At 37.5% G+C, this 18,064-nt stretch overlaps 1 protein-coding gene across 2 annotated transcripts in view; it reads right to left on the bottom strand.

Annotated features, from left to right (window-relative positions):
- VPS13B (vacuolar protein sorting 13 homolog B) overlaps window positions 1-18,064 on the bottom strand; it is a 1,996,594-nt gene that overhangs the window by 719,573 nt on the left and 1,258,957 nt on the right. The window contains exons 26-28 of one of the 2 annotated variants that reach the window (XM_053715243.1): window positions 6,531-6,702; window positions 6,167-6,281; window positions 3,082-3,148 (exon numbers count right to left, since the gene is read on the bottom strand). In XM_053715243.1, coding sequence (XP_053571218.1) covers window positions 3,082-3,148; window positions 6,167-6,281; window positions 6,531-6,702 — 354 coding nt within the window. Of the gene's footprint in view, window positions 1-1,739; window positions 1,882-3,081; window positions 3,149-6,166; window positions 6,282-6,530; window positions 6,703-18,064 lie in introns of both variants that reach the window. The other variant, XM_053715242.1, reaches the window with a different exon arrangement.

Genomic DNA, 18,064 nt, shown 5'->3' with positions numbered 1-18,064 from the left:
AGTGCCCGCTTCTGCGCCAAGCAAGGAATACTAGGGTGTGGAATACAGGCTGCAAGCAGCAGCAGACAAAAGCTGTTCAGGAGACAGAACAAACAAATAGACACAGCAGGCAATAAGGTACTGGAGCTAGGAAACCACAGCATGGAAAGTCCAAGCAAAAGTACTAACTGTTCCAAAAGCAGAGACAAGGTCAGGACAGTCCATGATTCTAAGGCAGACAGCAAGTATCCAAACGTAGGGAAGATCACAAGCAGGAAATCCAGCGAAAAACAGGAATCATGAACACAAACATAGGAAATGGCTGAGTAAGGAGCAAAGATATAGGCTGTTCAATATATAGTAAGAGAGCACTTCCCTGATTGTCTTGAATCCAGAGAGGGTGGAGCTGGGAGACACACCTGCTGATGATAATATTCTTGCACAATTCCCTGCAAGTAAACATCCTCTAGTGACAAAAACAGAGCAAGCTGGAATCTGAACCTGAAGTCCCTGATTCTATTCCAGGCAAGACACAGTGAGGAAATTCACCAGCGGCGTTCCCATTGTGCAGTTTCCATTTTGGCACAAACAGAGCTTATGGGATCCTGGCACCTTCTTATGAAATAAATTAGTTATAGCAACATAATATATTGTTAATTGCATTCAGTGACTTCTTTAATACTACTTGAACGTAAAATAAGTAACCAGATAAGACTGGTTAATCAACAGCAATCATCTACTTCAACGGATTGTTATTACAAACAACAATGTGTCCTATTCACAGTGCATATCCTCATAAATCTTTTAGCAATGGAAAGCTATATGATGAAATCTCTTGTATATGAGAAGGATTACAGATGGACACTGATAAGCCTGTTGCAGGACTATGTATCTTACGATGCAGCTGACAGATGTATGAACTAATAACATCAGTTATAAGGATCTAAAAGGAGTCCAGGGTTGATCCTAATAGGCCTGCTAATAGAACAGTATTAATGTGTCTCGCTTTGAACTAAGATCTCTAATAATATATAGCATTATTATTCAGTAGAACAGGCTACATTGTTTACAGTTTTTTTGGTTGTTTTATTTTTTTTAGGAGAATGACTGAATTCCAGAAGCATCCCAAAATTGATTGCGTACATATAAAAATGCTTAATGTTTTATATTACATATATATTTTTAATGCATTTTAACAGTGTTTATGTTTAGCCAGTCATATAAAATTTGCCTAATAAAGAAAAATGCTTTTTTTCAACATCATGCAAAGTAGTGAAAGTAGTCTTTTTAATATGTAAAAACATACATTTTGAATTAGTAAGGAGAATATCTTTATCAACCAGACAAAACAATTGGGCTTAATTCATTTTGGTCATTATTGAATGGTTTATGTTGAAAAAGCATATTTCATAATCAATAAGAAAGTTCAGTTGCTGAAGCTGTAATTGAGCAGTTGGTTTTATCGTTAGAAAAGGTTTAGCCAAGTACTGAGAAGCATTGATTTACATTAATAAGAAATAAATTACAAAACTTCCATAAACATTGTTTAAATGTGGTTGGGTTTTTTCGTGGAATAATAAAAAAAAGAAAAAAAAGAAAAGAAAAAGAAAAGAGAGAGAAATGAGTCTATATATTTAAAATGTGTTCTGTATTTATTTTATTTTATTTATTATAAAGAAAATAATCTTTAATTAAATGCTAGATTATTATTGGAGAAAGTGTTTATGGAAATTTTGAAAAAAATATGAACAATTTCTTACAGAGGGAAAGAAGCCAGAGAAATTACTGAAAGCATCCTGCTTGCTGACGGGTCGAACCAACGTAGTGCGTCTGTTCAGCTTGTCAGTACAGGACAGAAAGACACCTCCATATTGCCCCAGACACCAACTGTCTTCAGCAAGGCTTTAGGTTTAGGAGAAGAGCAAAGAAACAACACAAATTACAACAATAGGAACATATGCAAATAAATGAAGGTTTTGGTAAAATGAAGCTGATACCTGCTGGTCTGCTGAACCATTAGTATATATTACATGCAATTCATTTCAATGACATAAATGTCAATTAGCATGATACACTATATTTAAACAGCAAATGCTGCTCTCTGTAATAAAAAGTGTAAGTTCATATATCTAGGAAGGGCAATGAAAAAAATAATAATATACTCAGTTATAACAACTATGCTGTAATACCACATTTTCATCCTTAAAGGGACATTAAACACTAAAAGTATTCTAAAAATAATAATGAATTCAAAACAAAAAATAGCCTAAGAATAATTTGCAGGTGTATTTTTAAAAAATATATAAGTTGTTTAAATATTAAACAATAAAATCTTAAAGGGGCCGATTCTCTAAACCTCGCCAGATCATACGTTACTGTTTCACACTGACCCCCGCAGGAGCGGTTGTGGTGGAATTATTGTAAAAAAGGGGCCAGTCCCTGCGAGTGGCGAGAGGGCTCCTATATAAATTAATGGAGGTCGCTGGAAAGAGACACTTTGCTCCATAGAGTTAGCAGGGGGTGGAGGACAAACAGTGGCAATGTACAATATTTCAGTGTTAAACTTGCAAAGCCTGGAGTCTGCTTTTCAAATTCTCACAAGTATTGTAAAACCCCCAATAATTAGCTAAGGAGACAAAGATTTTGTTTTGTTTTACTACAAATTATTAAACATTTTAAATTACAAGCTTAAAGCACTTTTAATGTCCCTTTAATGGAAAATGGATGTCAACTTTGAAGTTTCCCTTAGGCCCAGTTAGCAGCATAACATTTATATTCAGCAATCCAACAAGTAGCACCACTGCTCAATTTATGGAAATTAGATTTTTTCCCCCCAAGTTTATAATGATTTAGCAAAAAGCTTGATTACCTTGGTTAATGGTCACAAGAATAACTCAAGTCAGCAACAACTGGCATTTGATATATTAAAAAAAAATATTTGTTAAAAGCAATATACTACTAAATAAATCTATGAAGTGATCTTCTAGCAATGTCTGTGCTGACTTTAGTATTTTTGCAACAATTTTTCAGCATTGGTAATAAAAGAGCACACAAGTAATGTTGTAGGATAGCACTTAGTTTTTATTAGAACAACAATCTCACCACAATTTTCTCTTTGCTTTGCAGCAATATCCCAGCAAAATCTCCTGACTGCCAGTCTTCACCTGGCCTGAAAAAACATAATATTACCCTTACCTTACCTGTGCAATCAATGTAAACTGAAATTGAAAACTGTTTATAGTGTGCTCTTAAAAGGAAATGAAACCCCAACAAAATATTTCATGATTTAGGTGGAACATACAATTTTAAACTACAACTTTCCAATGTACTTCTAAAATTTAATTTGCTTCCTTCTTTTGTTATCCTTTGCTGAAAGGTTTATCTAGGTAAGCTCAGGAGCAGCAAATAACCTAGGTTCTAGCTGCTGATTGGTGGCTGCATTTATATACCGATTGTCATTGGCTCACCCATGTGTTTGGTTAGAAACCAGTAGTGCATTGCTGCTCTTTCAACAAATGATACCAAGAGAATAAGGTAAATGTGATAATAGAAGTAAATTGGAAAGTTTAAAATTGTATGTTCTACCTAAGTTCATGTCCCTTTAAATACAATATTTCCTTTGTAATACTAGTCTTCTCACAAGATTACATACTGTACCCAGCACATTATTCCAGTATCTTGAATACACACAGCAACAACCAACAGCAAACTGAGAAATAAGAACATATTAGCAGGAAAGATAAACATACATTCTTGTCAGGGAACTAGATTAATCCCATCTTGAGACAACTACATAACAGAAAGCAGAGACAACACTCGTTTTTAATTAGCAGGTTGCAAGATACTGTGTCATTTATTTAAGCCAAAATACACGGTGTCTCTAAAATAAATAAATAAATATGAAAGGGCGAATGCAATAAATAAATAAATATGAAAGGGTGAGTACAATAAATAAATAAATATATATGAAAGGGCGAGTACAATAAATAAATAAATAAATATGAAAGGGTGAGTACAATAAATAAATAAATATATATGAAAGGGCAAGTACAATAAATAAATAAATATATATGAAAGGGCGAGTACAATAAATAAATAAATAAATAAATATGAAAGGGTGAGTACAATAAATAAATAAATATATATGAAAGGGAGAGTACAATAAATAAATAAATAAATAAATATGAAAGGGTGAGTACAATAAATAAATAAATATATATGAAAGGGCAAGTACAATAAATAAATAAATAAATATGAAAGGGTGAGTACAATAAATAAATAAATATATATGAAAGGGCGAGTACAATAAATAAATAAATAAATATATATGAAAGGGCGAGTACAATAAATAAATAAATATATATGAAAGGGCGAGTACAATAAATAAATAAATAAATATATATGAAAGGGCGAGTACAATAAATAAATAAATATATATGAAAGGGCGAGTACAATAAATAAATAAATAAATATATATGAAAGGGCGAGTACAATAAATAAATATATATGAAAGGGCGAGTACAATAAATAAATAAATAAATATATATGAAAGGGCGAGTACAATAAATAAATAAACAAGTGTTTTTAAAAAACAAAAAAAAAAAAAACTGCTTCCCGTAAGGAAAGAGAATAGGTGCACCTAAAGAAAGGGTATTAGTGCTCAGAATATTGCTATAAACACTATACCAGTGTACACTTGTTTACATATGTGTGCATATATATCTCTCCAAGAGTATGTCTCAATGGTACAAAAACAAATGGGAATGTCCAATTGGTTATAAATGCAGACTTGTATATGTGATAATAAACAATGATATAAAGTCACATTGACGTTAGTTAGTTCACATATGTTCCCATATTTTCTCCAAATGGTTTGATGTAAAAGGATCAGAATCCAAGGAAATAATGGGATAAACACAGGCAGCTCTTCTGGAGTGAAATGGCCATTCACTTCTCTAAAATACTAAAAAATCAAATCAAAAGAAGGCGCCCATAGCGTAATACAGTGTTAAAAGGACAAATGTGGTGGATATTTGTATAAAAATTCACTCACATTTCTTGAAGCACTTTCAAGTTCTGTAATAACAGGCCGGAAATTCAAGAGTAGTCTGGCTAACTCGCCTCCCGTCAGGAATAAGATCAAAGGTCTCCTCCTCCTCAGCTGACTGATGCAAATGGATCCAAAGGACTGGAGTAATGCTAGTTAATATAATCAAAACAAGTTGTTTTGGTCTGGGTATCTATGCGGTTATATTAACTAGCATTATACCAGTCCATTGGATCCATTTGCACCAGCCAGCCGAGGAGGAGGAGACCTTTGCTCTTATTCCTGATGGGAGGCGAGTTAGCCAGACTACTCTTGAATTTCGGGACTGTGATTACAGCACTTGAAAGTGCTTCAGGAAATGTGAGTGAATTTTCATACGTATATCCACCACATTTGTCCTTTTAAGACTGTATTACGCTATGGGCGCCTTCTTTTGATTTGTTTTTTTAAAAGTGTTTTTGTTGTTGTTGTTTTTGTTTGTTTTTTAAAAAGGAGTAGTAAAATGCAACCAACCAGTTTCTAGGTGAAATCCTCACACGTGAGCATAAGCATGTACATACTAAACTAGCTGTAATGGGTGGAACTTGTTCACATGCACAGTAAAATACTACAGCTCTAACTCTTTACTAAATTTTCTTTACTTTAACGTCATTATATTATATTCATTGCAGATAGTACAGGGGGGTGTTGGTCACAGCAGACAATGATACATTTCTTGTGTATTGTACTAGTAAACTTCTTGACCCCACCTCCACATATCCCACCATTTGGGACCAATCTAGTCAGTATTTGACTGATTTGTATTCAATATGTTTTTTTTTCTGTGGGTTTCTAGCATCCCTTCCTACAATAAGTTATTAATTTCCAAAAGTGTAGGGTGATTAAGAAATTAAATTACTATAAACCACAACTCTCAAAAACATGTAATCCTCTCACCTTTGTTTATATTACAAAAATAAGCCCCACCCCTAATTGTAAATCTTAACCTAGGATTGATTTTAATTTTATTAATATATAATAATACAATACTATACAATAAACAAACAATTTTGAGAGCAAGATTTCAATGTTTTGCCTCCAAAAATCTTCCAGAAAACAAAGAAGAAACACAATATGCTTACCCCGGCCATCAGAATTTACCTGCTTCTGTAGTGATCAATGTTCAAGCTTTCAATTTTACATTTCACTTTCGTGTACACATCCTGCATATCCACAGAGGCATTGAGATCCTCAAGTTCACTGACTACACAAATCTCTGCAAAATGTAGACAGTAGTTAAAGAGCACTGTGACAATTTGCAATGCTATAGACACATACATCTGTAAACTAATTTGATGACATTGAGCAAACATATCAGTATGCTACACACACATTCCTACTAGAGAATCAAATACAAGTTAAATCATAACGCTCCATTCCTACTAGAGAATCAAATACAAGTTAAATCATAACGCTCCATTCCTACTAGAGAATCAAATACAAGCTAAATCATAACGCTCCATACTTGTGCCTTTTGCGCTGGGATCCACAGCAAAGAGTTTAACAGTAATTTTAGGAAGCATCCACTGCATCCAGAGACTGACACGTCCACTTGACACTCCAATATTGCTGGTTGTTTGCTCTAGTGTAAAAGAATCAGAAAAAGGGGAATCCTCAGCAGCATGCATAGAATCGCCCTGCAAAAACAAAGTAATATAGATGTCATGCAATAACACTGAAATCCTTATTTGTACATTCACTAATAAATAATAAACATCCTATATTCACCTTCTATGTATCCACCCCAAATGTAATTGGCCTCGCAGAAAAACAATTGCATACATTTTTTTTAAAAAGTAAAATGAGCTGGAACTCGCTGAACCAAGCTGAAGATATATATATATATATATATATATATATATATATATATATTAGTTGTAAATTGTATTTCTTATGTGTATCATCTCCTCCACGATTGCTTCAAATTGTGTAATTGATATTGAGATAATACTAAAAAAAATATTATCTTACTTAAAATTGTAGTTTAATATAAACAAATAAATAAAGACAACAATTTAAAACTGGTGGGTAGCCCCTACATTCCTTTATAAACACCCATCATACCAGTATCAGCATATATATATAGCCAAGGCAGTGACTGCAGTATATGGAAGGAGAGGGATGAAAGGATAGCCCTCTAAACAAGTTAGCCTATGAAGTCTTTACAGCCTTGGTGGAATGAAACGGAACCGTGAAAAATTGGTGTCTTAATTAGTTCTTAAATTATAAGGATTGAAGAATGAATCCAATTAGTCAATTGGAATATACAATTTTAAACAACTTTCCAATTTACTTCTATTATCTAATTTGATTTGTTCTCTTGGTATCTTTTGTTGAAAAGCATATCTAGGTAGCCTCAGGAGCAGAAAAGCACTTCTGGGGTCTAGCTGCTGACTGATGGCTGCATATCCATGTCGATTGTCATTGGCTTACCAGGTGTTTTCATCTAGGTCCCAGTAGTGCATTACTGCTCCTTCAGCAGAGGATACCATTATAATTTAGCAAATGTAATCATTTAAAGACATTGGAAAGTTGGTTATAACTGTAGCTGAGGGATGAAAGAATAATTGTGGGTTTCATGTCCCTTTAAGATGTTTTATTATGTCAAGTCTTCTTGAACATAATTCGTATTTGTAATCGCAAGGCTCTGTCCTTGGTCCCCTTATCCTCTCAATCTAGGTTCCTTAATAAAATCAGGTTTCATTATCATTTCTATGCTAATGGCACCAATGTCTTCCTCTCTGCACCAGACCTAACCCTTTCTTTGCTGACTCTTTCACCAACAGTTTTTCTAATATTTCATTCTGGATGTCCTCTCGCTACCTTAAAGGGACACTGAACACATTTTTTTTTTTCTTTCGTGACTATGATAGAGCATGCAATTTTAAGCAACTTTCTAATTTACTCCTATTATCAATTTTTATTTGTTCTCTTGCTATCTTTATTTGAAAAAGAAGGCATCTAAGTTTTTTTTTGTTCAGACTCTGGACAGCACTTTTTTATTGGTGGATGAATTTATCCACCAATCAACAAGAACAACCCAGGTTGTTCAACAAAAATGGGCCGGCATCTAAACTTGCATTCTTGCATTTCAAATAAAGATACCAAGAGAATGAATACAATTTGATAAAAGGAGTAAATTAGAAAGTTGCTTAAATGTCATGCTCTATCTGAATCGCGAAAGAAAAAATTTGGGTTCAGTGTCCCTTTAAGCTAAATCTCTCCAAAACTGAGCTCCTTATATTCCCTCTTCTTCCAAAATATCTACCCCCTCCAACTTTATATAACTGTTAATAACATCATTACCCCAACCAACGTAACTGATGTCTTGGGGGTCACACTTGACTTAGATCTTTCTTTCACTACTCACATTCAGTCCCACCATTTCCACCTTAAAAACATCTCCAAAATTCACCACCTTATCACTGAAGACACAACTATGATTTTATTCCACTCTCTCATTATTTCCCACCTTGACTATTGCAACTTCATCCTCTCTGGTACCCCTAGCTGCCGTCTATCTACTTTACAATCTGTAATGAATGCCTCACCCAGGCTGATCTTCCTTACACATCACTCCTTATCTGCTGCACCTCTCTGCCAATCCTTTCACTGGCTTCATCAAGCCTCCAGAATAAAACAAAAAATCCTGACTATGATATTCAAGGCCCTCAATAAAATTGCTCCCCCTATATAGCAGAAATTGTCTCCAGATACTCTCCCTCCCATCCCTTTCACTCAACTCATAACCTCCTTTTCCCATTTACAGGACTTTAAATGGACAGTCTACCATGGAATTGTTATTGTTTAAAAGATAGATAATTCCTTTATTACCAATTCCCCAGTTTTGCATAACCAACACAGTTATGTTAATATACATTTTACCTCTGTGATTACCTTGTATCTAGGAATCTTCTTCCAGCCCCCTGATCACATGACTGTGGCTGTTTATTATCTATTGTCTTAAATTTAGCATTGTTTTGTGCTAAATCTTAAATAACCCCCTGTGCCTGAATACAGTGTTATCTATATGGCCCATGTGTACTTTCTGTCTCTTTGTGTTGAAAAGAGATTTAAAAACCATGTGATAAGAGGCAGCCCTCAATGGCTTCGAAATTAGCATATGAGCCTACCTAGGTTTAGTTTAAACTAAGAATACCAAGAGAAAAAAAGCAAATTTGATGATAAAAGTAAATTGGAAAGTTGATTAAAATTAAAAGTCCTATCTGAATAATGAAAGTTTAATTTATATTAGACTGTCCCTTTAAGTCCCTATTTTGTGGAACTTTCTTGCTCCACAAAAATTTCTTCTAGTTTTCAAAGCTTCAAGTGCTCCTTAAAGACTCTACTATTCAGGGTTGCATTCACTGTATGCTAACCATTCTTACCTCAGTTCCTCTCCTCCTTTTGCCCTTGAAACCCCTTAGCATGTAAGTCTACAAGTCCTGCTGTTTGTAGATGAGAGCTTTGTGAGAACTAATTTACAACAGTGTAACTCTTGGCAAGGTCTTCTATCCAAATCCTACATTTACATATCATACCTATGTTTATAGTGATGAAGAATCTGTTGGCGCTCTACAAATAAATTATAATAATAATAATAATACTAAGCTGTAACTTAATGAAAGAGCCACTCCACATAGGATAGAAAATAATATGTAGAATGCACAACTCTTTAACTCTTCTAGTTGTTGGTTGAACCACAAGAAAAAATAGTATTAAAGGGACACTGAACCCAAATTTTTTCTTTCATGATTCAGATAGAGCATGCAATTTTAAGCAACTTTCTAATTTACTCCTATTATCAATTTTTCTTTGTTCTCTTGCTATCTTTATTTGAAAAAGAAGGTATCTAAGCTTTTTTTGGTTTAGGACTGTGGGAAGCACTTTTTTATTGGTGGATGAATTTATCCACCAATCAGCAAGAACAACCCAGGTTGTTCACCAAAAATGGGCCGGCATCTAAACTTACATTCTTGTATTTCAAATAAAGATACCAAGAGAATGAAGAAAATTTGATAATAGGAGTAAATTAGAATTGGGTTCAGCCAAACAATTTTTATGCACCTATGGGGAATAAAAAATTGATGAATTCTGTCCAGAGACTAGAAGAATGTGAAAATATGAATAAGAAGAGAACATTTCAAGTGTAACAAATCAGAAAATCTGAAGTTGCAGAAAAAAAAATAGGAGAAATCAGTATTATCATAATTTCAAAGAAACTTAATTTTAAAGAAACTTTCAAAATCGTTTTATATAATTGGGATGTCAAAGGATTTTTTTACTTCTGCTTATTATCAAAAATGGCCTCAGGCATCATAATATAATTTACCAGTTACAGGTTTATAAATAACATAAAAAAATAAATCAAGAAAATAGTAGTATCATAGCTATCGCTGCATGATTTAACAGGTTTGTTCAAGATCTAGAAATAGCACAGAAATTAAGGAACCAGAAAAACATAATTTATGCTTACCTGATAAATTTATTTCTCTTGTAGTGTGTTCAGTCCACGGGTCATCCATTACTTATGGGATATATTCTCCTTCCCAACAGGAAGTTGCAAGAGGATCACCCAAGCAGAGCTGCTATATAGCTCCTCCCCTCACATGTCATATCCAGTCATTCGACCGAAACAAGACGAGAAAGGAGAAACTATAAGGTGCAGTGGTGACTGGAGTTATAATTTTAAAATTTAGAACCTGCCTTAAAAAGACAGGGTGGGCCGTGGACTGAACACACTACAAGAGAAATAAATTTATCAGGTAAGCATAAATTATGTTTTCTCTTGTTAAGTGTGTTCAGTCCACGGGTCATCCATTACTTATGGGATACCCATACCAAAGCTAAGTACACGGATGATGGGAGGGACAAGGCAGGAACATTAAACAGAAGGAACCATTGCCTGTAGAACCTTTCTCCCAAAACCAGCCTCCGAAGAAGCGAAAGTGTCAAATTTGTAAAATTTGGAAAAAGTATGAAGTGAAGACCAAGTTGCAGCCTTGCAAATCTGTTCAACAGAGGCCTCATTCTTAAAGGCCCAGGTGGAAGCCACAGCTCTAGTGGAATGAGCTGTAATTCTTTCAGGAGGCTGCTGTCCAGCAGTCTCATAGGCTAAACGTATTATGCTACGAAGCCAAAAAGAGAGAGAGGTAGCCGAAGCCTTTTGACCTCTCCTCTGTCCAGAGTAAATGACAAACAGAGAAGAAGTTTGTCTAAAATCCTTAGTTGCCTGTAAGTAGAACTTCAGAGCACGGACCACGTCTAGATTATGCAAAAGACGTTCCTTCTTTGAAGAAGGATTAGGACATAATGATGGAACAACAATCTCTTGATTGATATTCCTGTTAGAAACAACCTTAGGCAAAAACCCAGGTTTAGTACGCAGTACTACCTTGTCTGAATGAAAGATCAGATAAGGAGAATCACAATGTAAGGCAGATAACTCAGAGACTCTTCGAGCCGAGGAAATAGCCATCAAAAACAAAACTTTCCAAGATAAAAGCTTAATATCAATGGAATGAAGGGGTTCAAACGGAACACCCTGAAGAACTTTAAGAACCAAGTTTAAGCTCCACGGAGGAGCAACAGCTTTAAACACAGGCTTAATTCTAGCCAAAGCCTGACAAAAGGCCTGGACGTCTGGATTCTCTGCCAGACGTTTGTGTAAAAGAATAGACAGAGCTGAAATCTGTCCCTTTAGCGAACTAGCGGATAAACCCTTTTCTAAACCCTCTTGTAGAAAAGCCAATATCCTAGGAATCCTAACCTTACTCCATGAGTAACTCTTGGATTCGCACCAATATAAATATTTACGCCATATCTTATGGTAAATTTTTCTGGTCACAGGTTTCCGAGCCTGTATTAATGTATCAATAACCAAATCCGAAAACCCACGCTTTGATAGAATCAAGCGTTCAATTTCCAGGCAGTCAGCCTCAGAGAAATTAGGTTTGGATGGTTGAAAGGACCCTGAATTAGAAGGTCCTGCCTCAGAGGAAGAGACCATGGTGGACAGGACGACATGTCCACTAGGTCTGCATACCAGGTCCTGCGTGGCCACGCAGGCGCTATCAGAATTACCGATGCCCTCTCCTGTTTGATCCTGGCAATCAGTCGAGGTAGCAACGGAAATGGTGGAAACACATAAGCTATGTTGAAAACCCAAATGGCTGCTAATGCATCTACCAGCACCGCTCCCGGGTCCCTGGACCTGGATCCGTAACAAGGAAGCTTCGCGTTCTGGCGAGATGCCATGAGATCCAGATCCGGTTTGCCCGAACGACGAATCAGTTGAGCAAATACCTCCGGGTGAAGTTCCCACTCTCCCGGATGAAAAGTCTGGCGACTTAGGAAATCCGCCTCCCAGTTCTCTACGCCCGGGATGTAAATCGCTGACAGGTGGCAAGAGTGAGACTCTGCCCAGCGAATTATCTTCGAGACTTCCAACATCGCTAGGGAACTCCTGGTTCCCCCTTGATGATTGATGTAAGCCACAGTCGTGATATTGTCCGACTGAAATCTGATGAACCTCAGATTTGCTAACTGAGGCCAAGCTAGAAGAGCATTGAATATTGCTCTTAATTCTAGAATGTTTATTGGAAGGAGTTTCTCCTCCTGAGTCCACGATCCCTGAGCCTTCAGGGAATTCCAGACTGCTCCCCAGCCTAGAAGGCTGGCATCCATTGTTACAATCGTCCAATCTGGTCTGCGAAAGGTCATTCCTTTGGACAGATGAACCGGTGACAACCACCAGAGAAGAGAATCTCTGGTCTCCTGGTCCAGATTTAGCAAAGGGGACAGATCTGAGTAATCCCCGTTCCATTGACTGAGCATGCATAGTTGCAGCGGTCTGAGATGCAGGCGCACAAATGGCACTATGTCCATTGCCGCAACCATTAAGCCGATTACCTCCATGCACTGAGCTACTGATGGGCTTGGAACGGAATGAAGGACACGGCAAGCATTGAGAATCTTTGATAACCTGGACTCCGTCAGGTAAATCTTCATCTCTACAGAATCTATAAGAGTCCCTAGAAAAGGAACCCTTGTGAGTGGTAACAGAGAACTCTTTTCCACGTTCACTTTCCACCCATGCAACCTCAGAAATGCTAGAACTATCTCTGTATGAGACTTTGCATTCTGAAAACTTGACGCTTGTATCAGAATCTCGTCTAGGTACGGAGCCACCGCTATGCCTCGTGGTCTTAGTACCGCCAGAAGTGAGCCCAGAACCTTCGTAAAAATTCTCGGGGCCGTGGCTAACCCGAAGGGAAGAGCCACAAACTGGTAATGCCTGTCTAGAAAGGCAAACCTTAGGTACCGATAATGATCTTTGTAAATCGGTATATGAAGGTAAGCATCCTTTAAGTCCACTGTGGTTATATATTGACCCTCTTGGATCATGGGTAGGATGGTTCGAATGGTTTCCATCTTGAACGATGGTACCCTTAGGAATTTGTTTAAGATCTTTAAATCCAAGATTGGTCTGAAGGTTCCCTCTTTTTTGGGAACCACAAATAGATTTGAGTAAAATCCTTGTCCCTGTTCCGATCGCGGAACTGAGTGGATCACTCCCATGATTAAGAGGTCTTGTACACATTGTAGAAATGCCTCTCTCTTTACTAGGTTTGTTGATAACCTCGAAAGATGGAGCCTCCCTTGTGGAGGAGAGGTTTTGAAATCCAGAAGGTATCCCTGAGATATAATCTTTAACGTCCAGGGATCCTGCACATCTCTTGCCCAAGCCTGGGCGAAGAGAGAAAGTCTGCCCCCCACTAAATCCGTCTCCGGATAGGGGGCCCTGTCTTCATGATGTCTTAGGGGCGGGAGTAGGCTTTCTGGCCTGCTTGCCCTTGTTCCATGACTGGTTGCCTTTCCAACCCTGTCTGTAACGAGCAGTAGTTCCTTCCTGTTTTGGAGCGGAGGAAGTCGATGCTGCTCCTGCCTTGAAGTTACGAAAGGCACGAAAATTAGACTGTTTGGCCCTCTCCTGAGGAAGGGCTTGGCCCTTACCTCCCGTAATGTCAGCAATAATTTCCTTCAAGCCGGGCCCGAATAAGGTCTGCCCTTTGAAAGGAATGTTAAGTAGCTTAGACTTGGAAGTTACATCCGCTGACCAGGAATTAAGCCATAGCGCTCTGCGCGCCTGTATGGCGAATCCGGAATTTTTAGCCGTAAGTTTGGTTAGATGTACTACGGCATCTGAAACAAATGCATTAGCTTGCTTAAGGGTTCTAACTTTGCTCAAAGCCTCATCCAATGGCTCTGTGCGAATCGCCTCTTCCAGAGACTCAAACCAGAATGCCGCTGCAGCCGTGACAGGCGCAATGCATGCAAGAGGCTGCAATATAAAACGCTGTTGAACAAACATTTTCTTAAGATAACCCTCTAATTTTTTTATCCATTGGATCTGAGAAAGCACAGCTATCCTCCACCGGGATAGTGGTACGCTTGGCTAACGTAGAAACTGCTCCCTCCACCTTAGGGACCGTCTGCCATAAGTCTCGTGTGGTGGCGTCTATAGGGAACATTTTTCTAAATATCGGGGGAGGGGAAAAAGGCACACCGGGTCTATCCCACTCCATACTAATAATTTCTGTAAGTCTTTTTGGTATAGGAAAGACGTCAGTACACACCGGTACCGCATAGTATCTATCCAACCTACACAATTTCTCTGGAATTGCCACCGTGTCGCAATCATTCAGAGCCGCTAATACCTCCCCTAGTAACACACGGAGGTTCTCAAGCTTAAATTTAAAATTTGAAATTTCTGAATCCGGTCTCCCCGGATCAGAACCGTCACCGACAGAATGAAGCTCACCGTCCTCATGTTCTGCAAATTGTGACGCAGTATCAGACATGGCTCTCGTGTCATCAGCGCGCTCTGTCCTTAACCCAGAGCTATTGCGTTTGCCCCTTAATTCGGGCATATTATATAATACTTCTTTCATAACATTAGCCATATCATGTAAAGTGATTTGTAAGGGCCTAGATGTACTTGGCGTCTCAATCCTACGCATCTCCCGAGCGGGAGACGCAGGTACTGACACGTGAGGAGAGTTAGGCGGCATAACTCCCCCTCGTTGTCTGGTGATAGTTTCTTTATCGGTACGGATTGACTTTTATTCAAAGCAATATCAATACAATTGGTACACATCGTTCTATTGGGCTCCACATTGGCTTTTGAACATGATGAACAAACAGTTTCCTCTGAATCAGACATGTTTAAACAGACTTAGCAATGAAACTAGCAAGCTTGGAAATCACTTTCAATAAGTTTACAAGCAATATAAAAAACGCTGCAGCGCTTCAAAAAATACAGATATAATTAAACAATTCTTAACAAGAAGTGTATTATTAGCAGAGGATTGCACCCATTAGCAAAAGGATGATTAACCCCTCAATACCCCAAACGGATAAAACGGATATCAATTAAGATTTAACGCTTTTAATCACAGTCAAGCACACTGTCACAGATCTGCTGTGACTGATTACCTCCCTCACAAATGAATTTTGCAGACCCCTGATCTCTCTAGAGACGTCCTGGATCAAGGAGGAAGAAGCAGGAAGACTGAGCTAGAATTTTAACTGCGCAACAAGGCGCTAAAACAAGGTCCCTCCCACTCCTATCACAACAGTGGGAGCCCTGATATAACGGTTTCCATGCAGAAAAATATGTTAGCCATGTGGAAAAAAATCATGCCCAAAGAGATTTATCACCAAAATACCTCACAAAAACGAATAACATGCCAGTAAACGCAACTAATAAAAGCAACATTTTCCAATGTCATGCAAAGTTATCACTAAGCCTGCTACCAGTCGCTACCACTGCAGATAAGGCTTAAGTATTATTTCAGTTTTAACAGTATTTTCCCAGTCAAATTCTAGTCCCTAGAAAATAACTCGACTGCGCATACATTTATCACAGCCTGATACCAGTTGCCACTACTGCATTTAAGGCTGTACTTACATCATACGGTAACAGCAGTATTTTCTTAGTCAATTCCATTCCCAGAAAATAAAGTACTGCACATACCTCATTTGCGGAGGACCCCGCATGCTATTCCCAGTTTCTGAAGTTACCCCACTCCTCAGAATGTCGAGAACAGCCAGTGGATCTTAGTTACCCTGCTAAGATCATAGAAAAAAAACGCAGGCAGTTTCTTCTTCCAAATACTGCCTGAGATAGAAAAACAGCACACTCCGGTGCCATTTAAAATAACAAACTTTTGATTGAAGAATAGATAAGTAAAAACTCCAGCTCCTCTCGCGACCTCCTCCTTTGTTGAGGGTTGCAAGAGAATGACTGGATATGACATGTGAGGGGAGGAGCTATATAGCAGCTCTGCTTGGGTGATCCTCTTGCAACTTCCTGTTGGGAAGGAGAATATATCCCATAAGTAATGGATGACCCGTGGACTGAACACACTTAACAAGAGAAATTCTGCCTTGTGTTATGGACTATGGGCCTGATGATCGAAAGCTCTTAGCTCAGATGAGATGGTCTAAAATGATTCTCCAGCATTTTGCTACACTTCTTCAATGGACAAATCCTTGCATTTCGTATGTTAAGGAGAGACAAGCCCAGTGCAATATAGCACTACAGGACATCAGAGTTCTGCTGCATTTACACTTTGTGCTTTGTATTCTATATTATTTTACACTTTAGATCAGTGTATTTAGGATTGCAATTTTACACATTTTGGTTATGTTTCACAGTTTCTGTGTAACTTTAATTTTAACATATTAGGATCATATTTTGTATATTTGTGTTTATATTTTACAAATTACATTGCACTTTGCATTTCTTCTATTTAAATTAAAACTGAAAAACTGTCAGCTTCAGTTTCCCAGAGTGCTTGATTACTTTCTATGGGACAGATAATCAAACACTTTTTAGTTTGGAGATAACTTATCGTGCAGACTTCACAGGGGCTGAACGCACTGAATTTTCTAAGAAACAGGGTGGAACCTGGAAGTTCCAGAGAGATGACTGATACATTCCATAGAAAGTAATAAATCTCTCTGGTACACAAAATTTCACATGTTAGAGATAAGGTAACTGGAGAACACCTGGGGCTGATATAAAGGCTCAGTGTGCATCAATTACAAATTAAACTGAAATGTTTTCACTACAATTTAACTGACTTCAGTCCATATTTTTGAATATATTATTTTTCTGTTATTTAAAATGTGTATTGTAAATTTTAAAATGCTTACATAATTTCACAAGAATTGTGAGAGAGCTTCAGAAATACTGTAACTTGGGAATTCCAATGTGCAGCCCAGGGAACTGCCCTGTCCCTTCCACAATATAAAAACAGTCAGTTTTAGTTTTAAAATGGAGAAAACACAAAGGGCAATGTAATTTGTAAAAAACTAAATTTATGCTTGCCTGATACATTTCTTTCTTTATGGATATGGAGAGTCCACAACGTCATTCATTTACTAGTGGAAATATCACTCCTGGCCAGCAGGAGGCAGCAAAGAGCACCACATCAAAGCTGTTGAATGTCACTCCCCTAACCATAATCCCAAGTCATTCGACCGAAGGGAAATGGAAAAAGGAATAACACAAAGGTGTAGAGGTGCTTGAGATTTAGTAAAAAATAACTGTCTTAATAAAGGGTTGGGTCGTGGACGCTCCATATCCGGAAATAAAACAATTTATTAGGTAAGCATACATTTCGTTTTATTTCCTAAGATATGGAGAGTCCACAACGTCATTCAATTACTAGTGGGAACCAATACCCAAGCTAGAGGACACAGAATGAAAAGGAAGGGAGAACAAAAAAAGGCAGATCTAAAGAGAAGGCACCACCACTTGAAGAACCTTTCTCCCAAAAGAAGTCTCAGCTGAGGCAAAAGTATCCAATTTGGAAAATTTGGAAAAAGTATGCTGAGTAGACCAAGTTGCAGCCTTGCAAATCTGTTCCACAGAAGCTTCATTTTTGAAAGCCCAAGAAGAGGAGACAGTCCTAGTGGAATGAGCAGTAA

The sequence above is a fragment of the Bombina bombina genome, chromosome 5 (assembly GCF_027579735.1).
Source record: "Bombina bombina isolate aBomBom1 chromosome 5, aBomBom1.pri, whole genome shotgun sequence".
Classification (NCBI taxonomy): domain Eukaryota; kingdom Metazoa; phylum Chordata; class Amphibia; order Anura; family Bombinatoridae; genus Bombina; species Bombina bombina.
The sequence above is the reverse complement of the archived record's forward strand: the minus strand, read 5'-3'. Positions and strand labels throughout refer to the sequence as shown.